Source organism: Dipodomys spectabilis, unplaced genomic scaffold (genome assembly GCF_019054845.1).
Source record: "Dipodomys spectabilis isolate Male_0828 unplaced genomic scaffold, ASM1905484v1 ptg000241l, whole genome shotgun sequence".
Taxonomy (NCBI): domain Eukaryota; kingdom Metazoa; phylum Chordata; class Mammalia; order Rodentia; family Heteromyidae; genus Dipodomys; species Dipodomys spectabilis.
Window position 1 is genome coordinate 4179434 of NW_024870918.1, and position 15291 is coordinate 4194724.

General features: G+C 40.6%; 1 protein-coding gene across 1 annotated transcript in view; it reads left to right on the forward strand.

Moving 5' to 3' along the window:
* Positions 1–15291, forward strand: part of Pgm5 (phosphoglucomutase 5) — a 149690-nt gene that overhangs the window by 4587 nt on the left and 129812 nt on the right. Inside the window, exons 2-3 of the mRNA XM_042699375.1 lie at positions 9953–10115; positions 11999–12145. Coding sequence (XP_042555309.1) covers positions 9953–10115; positions 11999–12145 — 310 coding nt within the window. The remainder of the gene's footprint in view (positions 1–9952; positions 10116–11998; positions 12146–15291) is intronic.

Genomic DNA, 15291 nt, shown 5'->3' on the forward strand with positions numbered 1-15291 from the left:
CTTTCCAGAACATTCTCCCAAATGCCATCACGTTATGAATCCATCAAGGAATTAACCGTTGATCAAGTCTGAGATCTCAGGATCCAATTACTTCCCCAATGTCTGTCAGCTGACAACCAAGCCCCAGCACCCCAAGCCTTTGGGGGAATATATCTTATACTCAGACCTTGACAAGTATCCCCAAATATAAATGAATATTGTTATGATCAACTAAAGATATCTCAGCTAATTATAATTTGATTGTATGTATTGGGCATAAGTGGTAGTGGGGTCCCTTGGCAAGCATCTGTTCCATGCATTGAACTGCCCACATGGTGATCAGCAAAGATAATCATATCAGACTGTACAATTTATGACTCTGCTAACTTGTCTTTGTCAGTAAAGCCTTTGAAAGGTGCAAGCTGAGGAGGGCTGGCTTAGCTGGGGCTTTGGGAGCTTGGTTTGTCATCCAGACAGATAGATGCTTGCCTAGGTTATATACGATTCCAAATGGCCAGGAATATACTCAGTTTGGCATTTGCTAGAACTATCTGGGGAAAAAATCTTGATGTAGCTCCAAAGACACAGAACTCAAGATTGGAAGTTGAAACAAAGTAAGCTCTGGTGGCGGGTGGCAGGCCGGGAGTAGGGCAAGTATGCAGCAGAGAGGAACACAGGTGTTTTAACATCCATTGATGCGTGTGGAAACCTGGGCTTCTGGGGTTCAAGATTTTGTCCCTTATTTTGCTATGGACAATATGTGATAGTTTGTTCAAAATATGTTGTACTTTGGTTATAGGATTTCTAGACTTCTGCTGCAAATTGCAATGCAGTAAATTGCCGTATTGAACTGAGCTTGACAAATAGTTTAGCAATTTATAGCTTAGTTTCACAAAGAAGGCAGAATTATGATGAAATCTCAAACTTGCTCCACCTTAAAAACTAAAATTATAATTTGCAGACTTCTCATTCTAGGGACAATGTTTTTTTTTTAATCCCAGAAGAGTAGTTTTTCATTACATTATTATGGTTTTTTTGCGAATATTTTTATTTTCTTTAAGTAGTGGTACAAAGGAATTTCCACTCAACAGAGCAGTTTATGAATACGGTACCTCTTGATCAATGGCACCTCTTTTAATAGTTTTACCCATCCCTCCCACCTCACCCCTACCCTCATTTTTCTTAATTTTTAAGTTATTGAATTTTCACCATTTAACAAAGCAATTTATGTACACAATAGTTCTTGATCTGGGCGGTGATTACTCTGTATTGTTCCTATTATTTACTACAGAAGTAGCTGACAGAATGAGATCTTGCAACCAGACATAAGGGAGAGTAGGTTCTCAAATACAGAAGAAAACTCTTAAGGAGCCTTCCATACTTTACTTGGCTTCTTTTTCTGAATCCTCCACCCTGACTTGTGTGGAACTAGGAAATCTGTTATGTAAGCAATAGCAAATTTTAGGGAGCCCTTGGTTCCATCCATCTCCCTGTTTGTGTCAGGACATTCTTGACACTTTTAATCTCTAGTCTTCATTCACTCATTTTATGGGGAAGTAGAAGAAGTGGGAGAGGTTTTACGAACAGCTGGGCCCTCCCAGTTGCTAGGGTGGTTATTTTAGGCTTTGGTTAATGTGTCCAGAGACCCAGATGGCATTTTTAACTAAGCTGCTTTATTAAATCTTGTGATAAAACATAATGATGTTTGTTGAAAAGGCAGACACACATCAGTAACGTTATGTGTGAAACTTGCCCTAAGATTTTTTTTCCCTATAAAACATCTGTTTGCTTTGGGGCCCTTTGTGAACTCTGGGAGTTTGCTAGTTTCTGTGTAGCCTTGAGCTGTGGAAGTTAGAACACACTTTTTTGGAATATGTATTGGATCCATCAACCTCAACTCTCATTTTTGGGTCCTGTATATACTTTGGATGGACAACAGTAATGTGAAATCATGCACTTTAATAGGATTTTAACAAGATTACTTGGGAATTAAAGGTGGGAAAATGGGTCTAATTTGCTCTAGGATTTTAAAATTGAAGGTAGAAAACTAAAGCTTCAATTTTACTCTTCAGCCCATGCTCTTGAGAGCTAACTTGAAAACAGTCTTACTGCTTATGCTTATACAGACAAAAGAGAGTTTTAGATCCTTTTGCCTGATTTGACTGTTAGCTACGAATAAGAGGTAGCAATATTTTTCACCTTTTACATCTTTAGTGATATCAGCTTTTAGAGTAATGTATATATCTTTATTAAGAGAAACTTCGGATAGCCAAGTGCTGGTAGCTTACTGCTGTACTCATAACTAGCTACTCAGCAGGCTGAAATCTGAGGATCACTGTTCTAAACCAACCTGGGCAGGAAAGTCCATGAGTCTTTTATCTTTTATCTCTATTTAATCATCAAAAAGAAAAGCTGGAAGTGGAGTTGTGGCTCAGGTGGTAGAGTGCCAGCCTTGAGCAAAAAAGCTAAAGGACAGTGCGTAGGTCCTGAGTTTAAGTCCTAGTACTGGGATGTGCATATGCACACACATGTGCATGCACATACACACACACTTACACACACACACACACACACACACACACACATGAAAAGAAGAAAAAGGCGAAGAAAGGAAGAAAAGATAGAAAAGAAAAATAAAGAAAGAAGAGAGAAAATTTCATAAACATTCAACTCTCAAGTATTTTTTCCCTTCCTGGACATTTTGAGCAAATACAGTATTAAATGACTGCCTTTCTATTCTTTCCCTCTAATAAGAGCCTGAGTTTTAGCTAGGAGTATCTGGGGTATTTGCATTTAGGGATCTCCAGTTGATTCTATTGGATGAAAGATCTCAGAAAATACAGGGAGGTAAGTTTTACAAATGGCTCATATCTACAATGTATACAAAATTCTTCTGAATCAAGACGAAAAGCAATTTATACAAATGTTAGTGACAAACACATAAAAATGTGACCAGCCACATCAATAACCAAATACATATTAATAAGAAGTGAATTGATATATACCTTTTCTTTTTGAAAATACCAACAGTTAGTATAGCTTTTGGAAAATAATCATGTTTGTTTTACATTGTTGGTTAGATAGACACAGATTTTTTTGTTAGACAGCTTGACAGCATATATCCCAGAAATTCTGTAGTCTTATAAACTGTCCTGTTGGTTGTCTAGCACAAACATATAAAACTATATTAATAACTGTATTCACGTAAGCATTTTTGTAAGGAAAAACTCAGAAGCAATTTATAATGTTCGGTTATGGAGAACAGGTATATAACTTAGAACAATCACAATCGACACCACTAAAATTACACACAAAGGAGATGCATCTATATGTGGTATGAAAATGATGTGAATGATCACTGCTAGCTGGAAAAAGCACTTAGGGGAAGATTACATATACCTTCATCTCACTTTTGTTTATAAAAGGAAGAAACAGAATGTAGGGCTGAAAGAACAAACTAGTCCACAGTGTGTGTGTGTGTGTGTGTGTGTGTGTGTCTGTGTGTGTGTGTGGTGGGGAAGTGAATCCTTGTCTGTCTACTTTATACACTTGTCTTCATTAACACAGTCACATGCATATATATCACTTTCATAATTAAATATATCAATAAAAATAATGAAAGTAGTCTGGTATAGTGACATATACCTGTGTTCTCTCCCACCTACTCAGGGCGCTGAAGCAGGAGGATCACCTGAGCCTATATGTTCTCTCTCTCTCTCCCTTCCCCCCCTTCCTTCTCTTTCTCTTGTTTTACTACACTAGTTGAACTCAGGGTCTGTGCTTGCAAGGTAGGTACTCTACCACTTGAACCATACCTCCATCCCTTCTTTTTAGAAGCAGTGTCTTGCTCTCTGCCTAGGCAGACTTGAGCTTAGATCCTTTTATCTGTGCTTCATCATGTCACTAGGATGCTAGGCATGTGCCACTGCACCTTAAAAATGTTTGAGATGGAATCCCATGAAATACTGATTGCCCTGGGGTGGCCTTAAACTGCATCTTATCTGTATTTCCTAAGTAACTAGGATTACAGGCAAACCAGGCCGTGCACTTGAACCCCGGTACTGCTTCTTGCATGATATTTAATTCTTTATTAAAAAATAGGGAAAATATGGAAGTGGCTCAAGGGATGATTAGCCTTGAGCTAGAAAGCTAAGCAAGTGCATGGGGGCCCTGAGTTCAAGTCCCACTAATGACACACACACACACACACAATGAAAACAAAAGTAGGGAAAATAAGAATCCTTCCTCCACACCTCCCAGGCTATTTGGGGGAGGATGAAACATAGCGATGAGTTATTAAGACTTACTTTTATTCCTAGGACACAATCGTTGCCCGCATAATTCGCTTCTGATTAGAATAAAAAGACATGTGTATTATTATTTTTAGTCTTAGCAGTTTTTCTCCCAGAAGGTGCGTGCTGATGTAATGGCTCCAGTTGCTTGGGTATGGCTCCCTCTTGACACTTGGCTTTTCTCCATGCTGCTGGGGAGGCTGGGTGGCATCTGTGGAAGGCATGTTGTGGCCCCTTCCACACACGCACATCCACCCTTCTAGGGTCCTGGAGGTGCCAGCAGCTGCACTCACTAACTCAGCCCAAAGGATGGTCTGTGTGTGGCTTTCTGTAATGGAGGAGCCAGGCCAATGTCATGCTTTTCTGTCATCAGCTTTTCTGGGGCTCCCCACTGCCCCCTTTCCTGAAACGAAATGGTTCTTAATTTGCTCATTTCACGAGGATTTTCAAACCCAATGGACTGGGCCATGTGGGAGATTACTGAGAGCATCAGACCCTGTGGAGGCTGCAGGAATCCAGGCTAATCTGCTAAGCAGTCTGAAAATGCACAGCTGCGGGAGCTTTCCTGCTCCTGAGCATCTTCGTGATGTCTGTCAGGGGCCTGTTCTTGCAGCCCTGCCCAGATGAATGTTTGGTTAGGAGGCATTCTTTCTCTCTCTCTCTCTCTCTCTCTCTCTCTCTGCAGTCTCTCAAATGTGAAGTGACAGATGTCAATGTGGAAGACCCAGCTTGGCTGTCATAAATAACCGTAAACTGTTTAATCTTGCTGAGTTGTAAATCTAGGATTGCCAGAAGTCTTCAGTTGACTGGAACCTTAGAAGAAGAGGTGGAGGGACACATGGAGACTTGTTATTGCCCAGTGGGTCCATTTAGGAATCCATGCATTTTAATTCACTATGACAAGTATTCAGAGGGAAAAATTGAGCTCTGAAAATATTGAAAGCATTTTATATACCCATAATCTACACATATATATGTTTTGAAGGATATTTATACACATCCCCTAAATGTATATGATATTTATAAAATAGATGTTTCTAAAATGTTGATTTCATATGTGTATGTGTGTGTACACATATAGTGTATATGTGTATAGTTTCCATCTACTTATAAAGTGGCATAGAATTCCATTCTCCTTCCTTATGCCATAAAAGTGGCATAGAATTCCATTCTTCTTCCTTATGCCACACCAAATTCTATCTTCTTTCCTGGCCCTACTTAAGAAGAGAATAGAACAGTCCAAATATCAGAAATGTTAGAAATCTGCATATAACAGAGAGTGCCCAAATGCTCTTAGTGACCTATGTTTCTTTGATGAAAAGTAAAATTTGTCCCGTTGGATGTAGCAAGACAAGAATATAATATATATAAATCAAAATATTCTAGCTCAGTGACTGATAAATTAGTAGCCCAGCCTGGTACATGTAAATGAACTGATTACATCAGGGACATAGACAATAATAAAAGAAAATTCAAGACATGATAAGGATATAGACATGAGCCAATCTCCCTCTTTTATGGACAGAATTGATGGCTAAAGAAGAAAGACACTAAACTATTCTGTTGAATAGCAACTCCTTTGTACCACTACTTGAAGAAAATAAAAATATTCAAAAGAAGAAGAAGACATACACTGTAATTTGCACAAACATGCTACAGCTGATTTGCTATTTCATTGTTTTCAAATTATATCCAGTTTAATATATACTGCAATATAGATTTCAGTCTCATAAACTCTTCACTGTTGCATATAAAAACTGGAACTAGGGCTGGGAAAGTGGCTCAGTAGTAGAGTGCTTGCCTTGCATGCATGAGACCCTGGGTTTGATTCCTCAGACCACATAAGCAGAAAAAGTCAGGAATGGCGCTGTGGCTCAAGTGGTAGAGCACTGGCCTTGAGCTGAAGAGCTGAGGGACAGTGCCCAGGCCCAGAGTTCAGGCCCCACAACCAACAAAAACAAAACAAAACAAAAACTGGAAATAAAGTAGCATTTTTATGATGGTCAGTGATAGTACATTCAAGAAATGGAAGATTACACAACCATTAAAACCATGTTGTAGAAGACTATTTATTGACATAGAACGTAATTAATAGAGGGGCTAGACATATTAAGTGAACAATGTAGGCTACACAACAGGCCCTTTAGTAAAAATATACAAGTATATAAACGAAACAGAGACAGAGACCAAGACACAGGAACAAGGGTTTCACATAGAAACGTTAATGGCGGTCACTTGGTGGTAGGATTGTAGGTTGTATTTTGTTCTTGTTTCTGTGTCCTTCATAAATGTTCCAAAGAGAACACACACACACACACACATATGTAGGTCCAAAAGAAAACATATATGTGTTTATGTATATATGTGTGTGAGTGTTTGATTTAAAAAAAATTCCAAGTTAGTCAAATAATGACAACAAAGTCATTGAGTTACTACTGAGAGGACCCTAGCAAGGAAGGGAAGGGAAATAGATTGGGAGATGATTGGGCTCTGAAAACCCTGTTACTTTCCCCGTGTGGCCTTTGACATAGTTAAGCCAAGATGCAGGGGGATTTGAGATGGCTCCCAGAGTCACATAGGCAGGAGGTAGCAAAGTTAGTTTTTATATCATTCTCCACTGGATACCTCCAGTTTGGCTTATGGACCTGCGCTCGACCTTCTTTTGAGTTTGGGTTTTGTGTGTCGTGCTAAGGATGGATGCCAGAGACTCAAGCTTGCTAGGCAAGCATCGTGCCCCTGAGCTTTGCCACCAGCTCAGCTCGGCCTTCTTGACTTAAGTGCATGCAATGGACATCTGCAATTCTCCTCTTGTATCCAATGGGGGAAATAATCTCCTAAAACAACAACAAGTGGAGTCCTTTCTTGTTTTCTCAATCAGGCCATACGCCTTGAGGTAAAGATTCCAGAGCATTTTCTAAGCACTGAATTAGCTAATTCCAATTATCACCCCATTTTGCAGCTCAGGAAAATGAGATTTCCTGATCTTAGTGAAATCATCAAGGGTTGGATGGATGGAGAACCAGAACTTGGGTCTGATTTGCAAGCACCTGTGTGAACTCTGCCCTTGTGCGGATATTAGAACTGGGGCGTGAAATCCGTGTTGGTTTGGTTCAAATGTATTCTCATCCCTCCTTCCAGGCCCTGAGAGTGGGTAAAGACTTCCAGGGGTCCAGGAAGCTGAGGATGGATGCTGTTATTTCCATCTGGCCCCCATGTAAGAGAACACATAGCTGCACAATTATCCATGTGCAAATGGGCAAGTCCCTTGATGTTTGGATAACCACATCCATGCCTTGTCTTGGATCTGTTACTTCTCCAGATTCCATGGAGCCATCTCCTGCATTCCTCCTCTCACAGTTGGGACTGAGGGAGAGAAGCCTTGAAATCCATAGCAGCTTGGCTTTGTGGTCCCTCTGTGTGTGTGTGTGTGTGTGTGTGTGTGTGTGTGTGTGTGTGTGTGTGTGTGTTATAGAGGAAACAAGCCTGCTTGTGTGTCTGACTCCCCTGTACTCCATAGGTAGACGTGGTGGTGTCTGTGTGGTCCCGTAGAACTCTGTGAACCATCAAGGAAGTTTCTGTGTATTGCTCTCTCCACATTCCCCATTCGCTTTTGGATGGGATCCCATTACAGGGATGCAATTCCATTATGGAGATAGGACCCAGGGAAAGGAGACAGGGAGAACTGTCATGTCTACTTTTCCTTTTTGTTTTTTAAGTGACTGATGTGAAGCTAAATGGGAGTCCTGAGTGGGGAGTCTTACTGAAGAGTGTCTGCACGTGAAACCAATCCCGCTTTCATTAGCATTTCCGTCCTTAGCCTGGAGATTCCGCATCTACGATGGGATCTTACCCTGAGGGTTTAAAGCTGCATCTCTGCCCTCTAGGACTTGAATCTGGGCTAATTAGAAAATGAGCCCATCCCACATCTAATTTAGAAGAATAGTTGCCAACATTTTAGAAAAAAAAGGAGCCATTAAAATCAATTTGTGGTACTAGCTGGGAAGAACAGGAGTGCTGGGAGGAAGTCTAGGTCTTCCCAGGACACTGGTCCAGTCCTTCACTGTGGGAATGGAGTGCTAGTCCCCTCAGTGTCTGCCATGGCCCCGAGTAGGTACAGGAAACAAACATGTAAGCAGGGGAGGTTAAAGCAGGGGACCTCTGTGTGTGTGTGTGTGTGTGTGTGTGTGTGTGTGTGTGTGTGTGTGTGTGTGATGTGCTTGGCTTCAGATTGGATCATGCAAAGATGTAGAGATTGTAAATGACTACTTGTGGGAGATAGTAATTGCACACTGCTCCCTACTTCTTTGTCCCTTTCTCCAAGCTTTTTTCTTTTCTTTTTTTTTTTGGTCAGTGATGGGGCTTGAACTCTGGGCCTGGGCACTGTCCCTCAGCTCTTCAGCTCAAGACTAGCGCTCTACCACTTGAGCCACAGTGCCACTTCTGACTTTGTCTGTGTATGTGGTGCTGAGGAATTGAACCCAGGACCTCATGCATGCAAGGCAAGCACTCTACCACTGAGCCATCTTCCCAGCCCTCTCCAAGCTTTTCAGTGGCCATCAAGTAGGCACAAGTTCATGCTGTGTTTGCCTTCCTGTCTGTGGTCTAGGAAAGGCTGGGCCTCACCTCACCTGTATGATAGTGTTCATGGGTTTATCTGTAGATCCTGGCATCTTCTATGTAGCTAAATGACAATGGATTAGGGTTCATTTTTCCTCCTTTTCCTCAAGGGAACAGAAGGAAATATTCTTGAGTGGCAACTGAGCATCCTTAGTCCCTTCTGCAGGGCTAGGTGATTGAACCCAGGGAAATGCTCTACCAACCCCTTTCCCCTCACATATAAATTCTTAAAGATGGTTTCTTTAGGAATACTTCTAAAAATGGAGATGGAAAATGATTAATACTTTTCAGATTCTTGACTTCACCAGCATTCTCTTAGGATGTGGAGGAGTCTGGAAGCGCTCCTTTTCTTTGTCCTTGTAATTTCCAAAGGAAGAACTTAGATCCTCAGATTTCCACACTATTGAAGAGCAATGAGCCATATCCTATTTGTAGCTGAATAAGGAATTCTTAGACTTTATAATAACTATATTATTATTAGTATTAATAATAATAATATTTTTGTGCCAGTCATGGGTCTTGAACTCAGTGTCTGGATACTGTCCCTGAACTTTTTTGCTCAAGGCTAGTGCTCTACCACTTTTGGCTTTTTGGTGGTTAATTGAAGATAACAATCTTACGGACTTTCCTGCCAGGGCTAACCTTCAGCTGTGATCCTCAGATTTTAGCCTCCAGCATAGCAACAATTATAGGTGTGAGCCATTGTCATCCTGCTTATTACTAATGAATTGGAGTTAAGAGTCTCATGGTCCTTCCTGCTCTAGCTAGCTTCAGTGGTGATTCTCAGATCTCAGCCTCTTGAATAGTTAGGATTACAAGCATGAGCTACCAGTGCCTGGCACTATATTATTATTAAGTGGGCGCCCCAAAAGTCTTGGAGAATTTGGATAGAACAGAAAATGCCAGAGCTCCCTCTTCACCCCACCTCTCCTAATCTACAAGTCACCCCACTCCTTTGCCCCAGTGGTGGATTATATGTCAACAGAGCCTGAGGTGCCTTTCTGTTGACCTGCCGTCAGTTCCATGCAACTTGGACTGACCATTGTTCTTTCCGGATGGTTCAGATCGGACGCCTGATAATTGGACAGAATGGCATCTTATCGACACCTGCGGTTTCCTGCATTATTAGGAAGATCAAGGCGGCTGGAGGAATCATCCTGACCGCCAGCCATTGTCCTGGAGGACCAGGGGGAGAGTTTGGAGTGAAGTTCAATGTTGCCAATGGAGGTATGTGGCTCAGAAGAATATTCCTTAATCCTGATGTCTTCCATTCTATATTATCATAATTTGCAATGAACCTCTGATGGTAGACCAACAAGGTGGAGAGGAGATGGCTTAGACAGAATCTAGTGAGCTATCTAATAAGCATGTGATGTATGTAATGGGCTCCCAGAACCCTTTTGTTGGCCTTTGATCTCCTCCTGTACTTCACAGCCCAATGAAGTGAGGGTCTGAAGCCAGCCTGGACAGCAGAGTCCATGACACTCTTATCTCCAATTAACTACCAAAAAGCTAGAAGTGGAGCTGTGGTTCATCTGGTAGAGCACTAGCCTTGAGCGAAAATGCTTCGGGGTAGTGCACTGGTCTTGATTTCAAGCCCCAGTATTAGTCAGTATGTGTGCACGTGCGTGCGCACACACAAACACACACAGAGAGTCATTTTTGTGATATTGGGTGAGGCATAAGGGAAGAAAAGCATGATTTGTGTTAGAGCACTTTTGAGGTTTTCACTTTCCACATATAAAGATCAATCAGTTGAATTATGGGTTATCTTCTCTCCCACCTACTGGAATGGGTGCATTGCCATTCCTTTTTATGAGCATTTATCCGGAGACAGTTGACGGTACTGTCCTGCAAGGCTCCATTGTCTGAGAGAAAAACATTGTGAGTCACATGTATAATTAAACCACATTAAAAATGTAAAAAAGGGAAAAGTAACATAATACATTTTATGTAACGTACCATGTCAACATATTATTTCAGTGTTATCAAGGTAAACACTATTAATGTAATCTCTTCAAAATTCACTGTTCATTGTACACTTGCAGCACATTTCAGCTTGACTCGCTCAAATCAAGTTGCTTAACAGCTAAATGGGGCTGGTATATTGTGTTAGATAGGAGTGGTATAGTTCCAAGGATGGGTATATAAAACCAATCAATGGTGGGCAAATACAGTCATAATAACCACTATACCTATATGAAAATGGACCAGGTAACTTGAGGGGGTGGGTGGGGTTTGGGATAGATGGGGGGAGGGGAATGACGGAAGGAGTCACATTGATCAAGGTTCATTGTACTCAAATTGACATGTTGAACTGAAACCCTTTTCTACAACAACCTAAAGATAATAAATAAAAAGAAAAACAGTTTCTGTTTAGTGGAAAGTCCCAATATCATTGGTAAGGAAAAATTTAAACTCAGACTACCTCTCGGTCTCTCTCTGTCTCAGTTTTTCTGATTTCTACCCTTCTTGCAAAAAAAATAGTCTAAGTGGCTTGCAGGAAGATGTACACATTAAATAAGAGGAGAAAAAAAAATCAAGAACCACATTGGATTTTACATTCACAGTATTTCAAGTTTCTCGCTCTCCCCAAGTGATAATGGATCAATTGTATTTAGTTAAATTTCATCAAAAAATCTTGAGAGTAACTAAATATTGCCTAGAAATTGAGGGAAAAATCATCAATTTATCTACTTACTAGGCAGCAGAGTCAGGAGTAGAAATCCTATTTTCTTTCTCTAGGTACTTTTGGGAAGCTGTGGTTTACATCTGGAATCCCTCACTTCTGCCAACTGTGTGTCCTGAATAAAGCTAATTATGTAACCCGGTTCCCTAGCAGGTGTGAAACTATTTTTAGAGCAGATGTATGATTGCTTCGAACAAACAAACGTGGGTTATGAGTCTACCCAGAACAGGTGAGGCTGGCCACACTTCCTCCATGGTTGAAATGAATGTAGAAATACTCAGGCTAATTGAGCTGTCAGACATTGTTCATTGTGTGGAGTACAAATGAATCTTTTTCCTTCCTGGTGGAGAAAGAAAGTAACCTTTCTCTCATTGAAAGTCTTGAGATTTAAAAGAAATATATTTGGATGTTCACATTGTAGGTCCTGCCCCAGATGTTGTTTCTGACAAAATCTACCAGATCAGCAAAACCATCGAAGAATATGCTATATGTCCTGATCTTCGCATTGACCTTTCTCGACTAGGAAGACAAGAATTTGACCTGGAGAACAAGTTCAAGCCATTCAGAGGTAATCAATGACATGTATTTTCTAGAAGTCAGAAAAAGCTTCATGGATGGGGCTTTCTCCCAAGGGGGCCTGCATATGTGGAGTCTAGTTGTGCACAGGTTGGGTGGAAATTTTCCTGGTTGGAGATCAACGGTCCCAGAAGGGAAGTGAACTCATGAAAGTCACTCAACAATTAACTACCAGAAAACCAGAAGTGGCACTATGACTCAAAGTGGTAGAGTGCTAACCTTGAGCAAAAGCGCTCAGAGACAACACTCAGGCACTGAGTTCAAGCCCATGACTGACAAAATAAATAAATAGAAAGTAAGGAAAGAAAGGAAGAAGGAAGGAAGGAAGGAAGGAAGGAAGGAAGGAAGGAAGGAAGGAAGGAAGGAAGGATGGAAGGAAGGAAGGAAGGAAAGAAGGAAGGAAGGAAGGAATCAAACATTTCAAAAGCCACTTAATAAATTGCATCATTTTCAACATAGGAAAGGTTCAGTGGATGACTCCGTTATTGCATTCCTGGGCCAGACTGTGAATTCCCAAAAGTCATTTTTGAATGTCTAAGCAATCAAGTTAGAATAATTTAGTGAAGAGGAAAACTGACAAGCCAGGGTGATTATTAAATTTCCCTTGAGAAGTAGACGTTTCTTTTCCAAGGTTAGAATCATGCATTTAAGTTTCATCTTGTGCAAGCACCGTGTTAGGAGCTTTTATAAAGGAATTTAGAAACTAACAAATGGGTTTAGGCAAGTTGTGTCAAGAACTAAAGAAACAACCTAGTGTGGTGGTACTCACATATAATCTCAGCAGTCAAGAGGCAGAGGCAAGAGAATCCTGAGTTCTAGGTCAGCCTGGGCTCCATAGAACCTGTCTCCAGCAAAGCAAATAGGTAAGCAAGCATCCAAACAAACAAGCAAAAGTGAATTGGACAAATGTTATCTGCTCTTCTAGTAGAGTGACTAAAACTTCTGAAACATTAAGTATGCAGTCAAGAATTCAATGTATATCCTACAAAATTAAGAAAAGTGAGGGAAGGGGTGGATTGGGACTGATGGGTGAGAATCATAAGGGTGATGTTGATCAAGACACATTGTATTCATAAACTGTTCTGTTGGTGGCTGCTCTTTTGTGCAACTACTCAAATAAAATAAAATAATAAAATTAAAACAATGACATTAAAAAAGTATTAATTCTGAACCAGGCAAGATGAATACCATTGTATGCACATCATTTCCTTCCCCTCTAGTTTTACCTGTTGCTATTTCCTAAAGGACATATAGGAAGTCATAGAACTTGGATGTCAATTTTGTTACTGTGTCTAAAAGATTGAGTTCTCTTTGTGTTAAGAGGGTGACCTTATTTATAAGTACATTAACTTTTCTAAAAAAAAAAAAGATAAAATGTCTGGTTCATGCTAGATGCTGGTGGCTCACACTTGCAATTCTGGCTACTCCAGAGGCTGAGATCTGAGGATCGTAGTTGGAAGCCAGGCCTGGTGGGAAAGTGCATGAGTTGCTTATTTCCAATTCACCAGCAAAAAAGCCAGCAGTGTAGGGATGGCTTAAGTAGTAGAGCAATGCCCTTAATGCCCTTGAGCAGAAAAGCACCGAGACTCTGAGTTCAAGCCCACTGTTAGCACCACACACACACACACACACACACATACACACACACACACACACACACACGCACGCACACACGCACGCACACACGCACACACACACATCTAGACCATAATATATTTCAGAGAGTGAGAAATATCTTAAAATGGACCATGTGTGGGTCCTAATGCTAGGCAACACATACCAAATCTTAGTCAAATGTTTGCTCAGCTAGTGAGCAGACATTTATTGAAAGCCATGTGATACTAAGGAAAGTAACAGCACCCAGTTTTATTAATCTAGTTGGCAACATGCACATACACATATGTACGTTCACATGGCCCACGGAATGTTAGCCAACAGAAGGCAAGGCAAGGGATATGTTATATTAGACAAAATAATTTCAGTCTGCTTGACTACATATGTCTGGAAGGCCTGGGCTAGAAGATGGCTGGGGAAACAGAACATTACCAAGATGTGATCTTTATTCCTTCTTGATATCATTGGAATTTTTATACTTGTCCAAGAGTCCTAAATCTTTGGTGAGCTCAGGGTCCAGCTGTTTGCTTGAGTTACATTGTGAAGTTGGATGGCTTCTCCTAAAAAGCTGTTGATAACCAGCAGGTGGGTGGAGGGATTCTCTGCTTCTCAAGAAGAATTTGGAGATAATCGCTTGAGATAATTTATGTGCCCTGTTCGCCCCGGTTTGAGTGTGGAGCAAGGCTTGAGTTAATTGGAAACAAAGCAGTCCTTGGCGCTTTACCTTAAAGTGTCAACAGCTTCAACCACTGGATGTAAAATTTTAATTTCCTTGGACTTCTTGCTTCTTTGTTTTTGACATTTCTGTTTGGCATCATGCGCTATCTGTTGTAAATGCCATATGTTTTTACGCAAGCGGGTCAAGAATGAAAGAAACTGAATTGTAATCTCCATCATATGGTAGAAAGTAAAACTTCAAAAAATGGGGTTATAAAATTTTATTTTATAGATTAACTTCTATGTACAAGATAAACTTTAGGTAGCCCCAAATTGACCCATTGTAGGCCTATAGTGTGTGTGGATACATTTCGCTTATTTTCTTGATTAATAGCCTCTTCATTTCAAGATGATTAAAGGTAATTAAAAACAGACTTGCTTCTTAAAAAGGAGTTATTATATTGGGCTGGGAAGGTAGTTCAGTGGTAGAGTGCTTGTCTTGCATGCATGAGGCCCTGAGTTCAATTCCTCAGCACCACATAAGCAGAAAAAGCCAGAAGTGGTGCTGTGGCTCAGGTGGTAGCGTACTAGCCTTGAGCTGAAGAACTGAGGGACAGTGCCCAGGCCCAGAGTTCAAGCCCCATGACTGACAAAAAAAAAAGGAATTATTACATTATCTTTGAGTGGACAAATATGCATTGATTTATGAGTAAGGACAAAGGTTTTAAGGTGTGTATTTCACCAAATGAAGGGGAAATTTCACATCACAATTAAAATATAATTAATTATATATGATACATGGATTTCCTGAGAATATCATGATTATGTCATGTGTCTACCGTTGCAGAGCTGTGATCAAACCAGGGT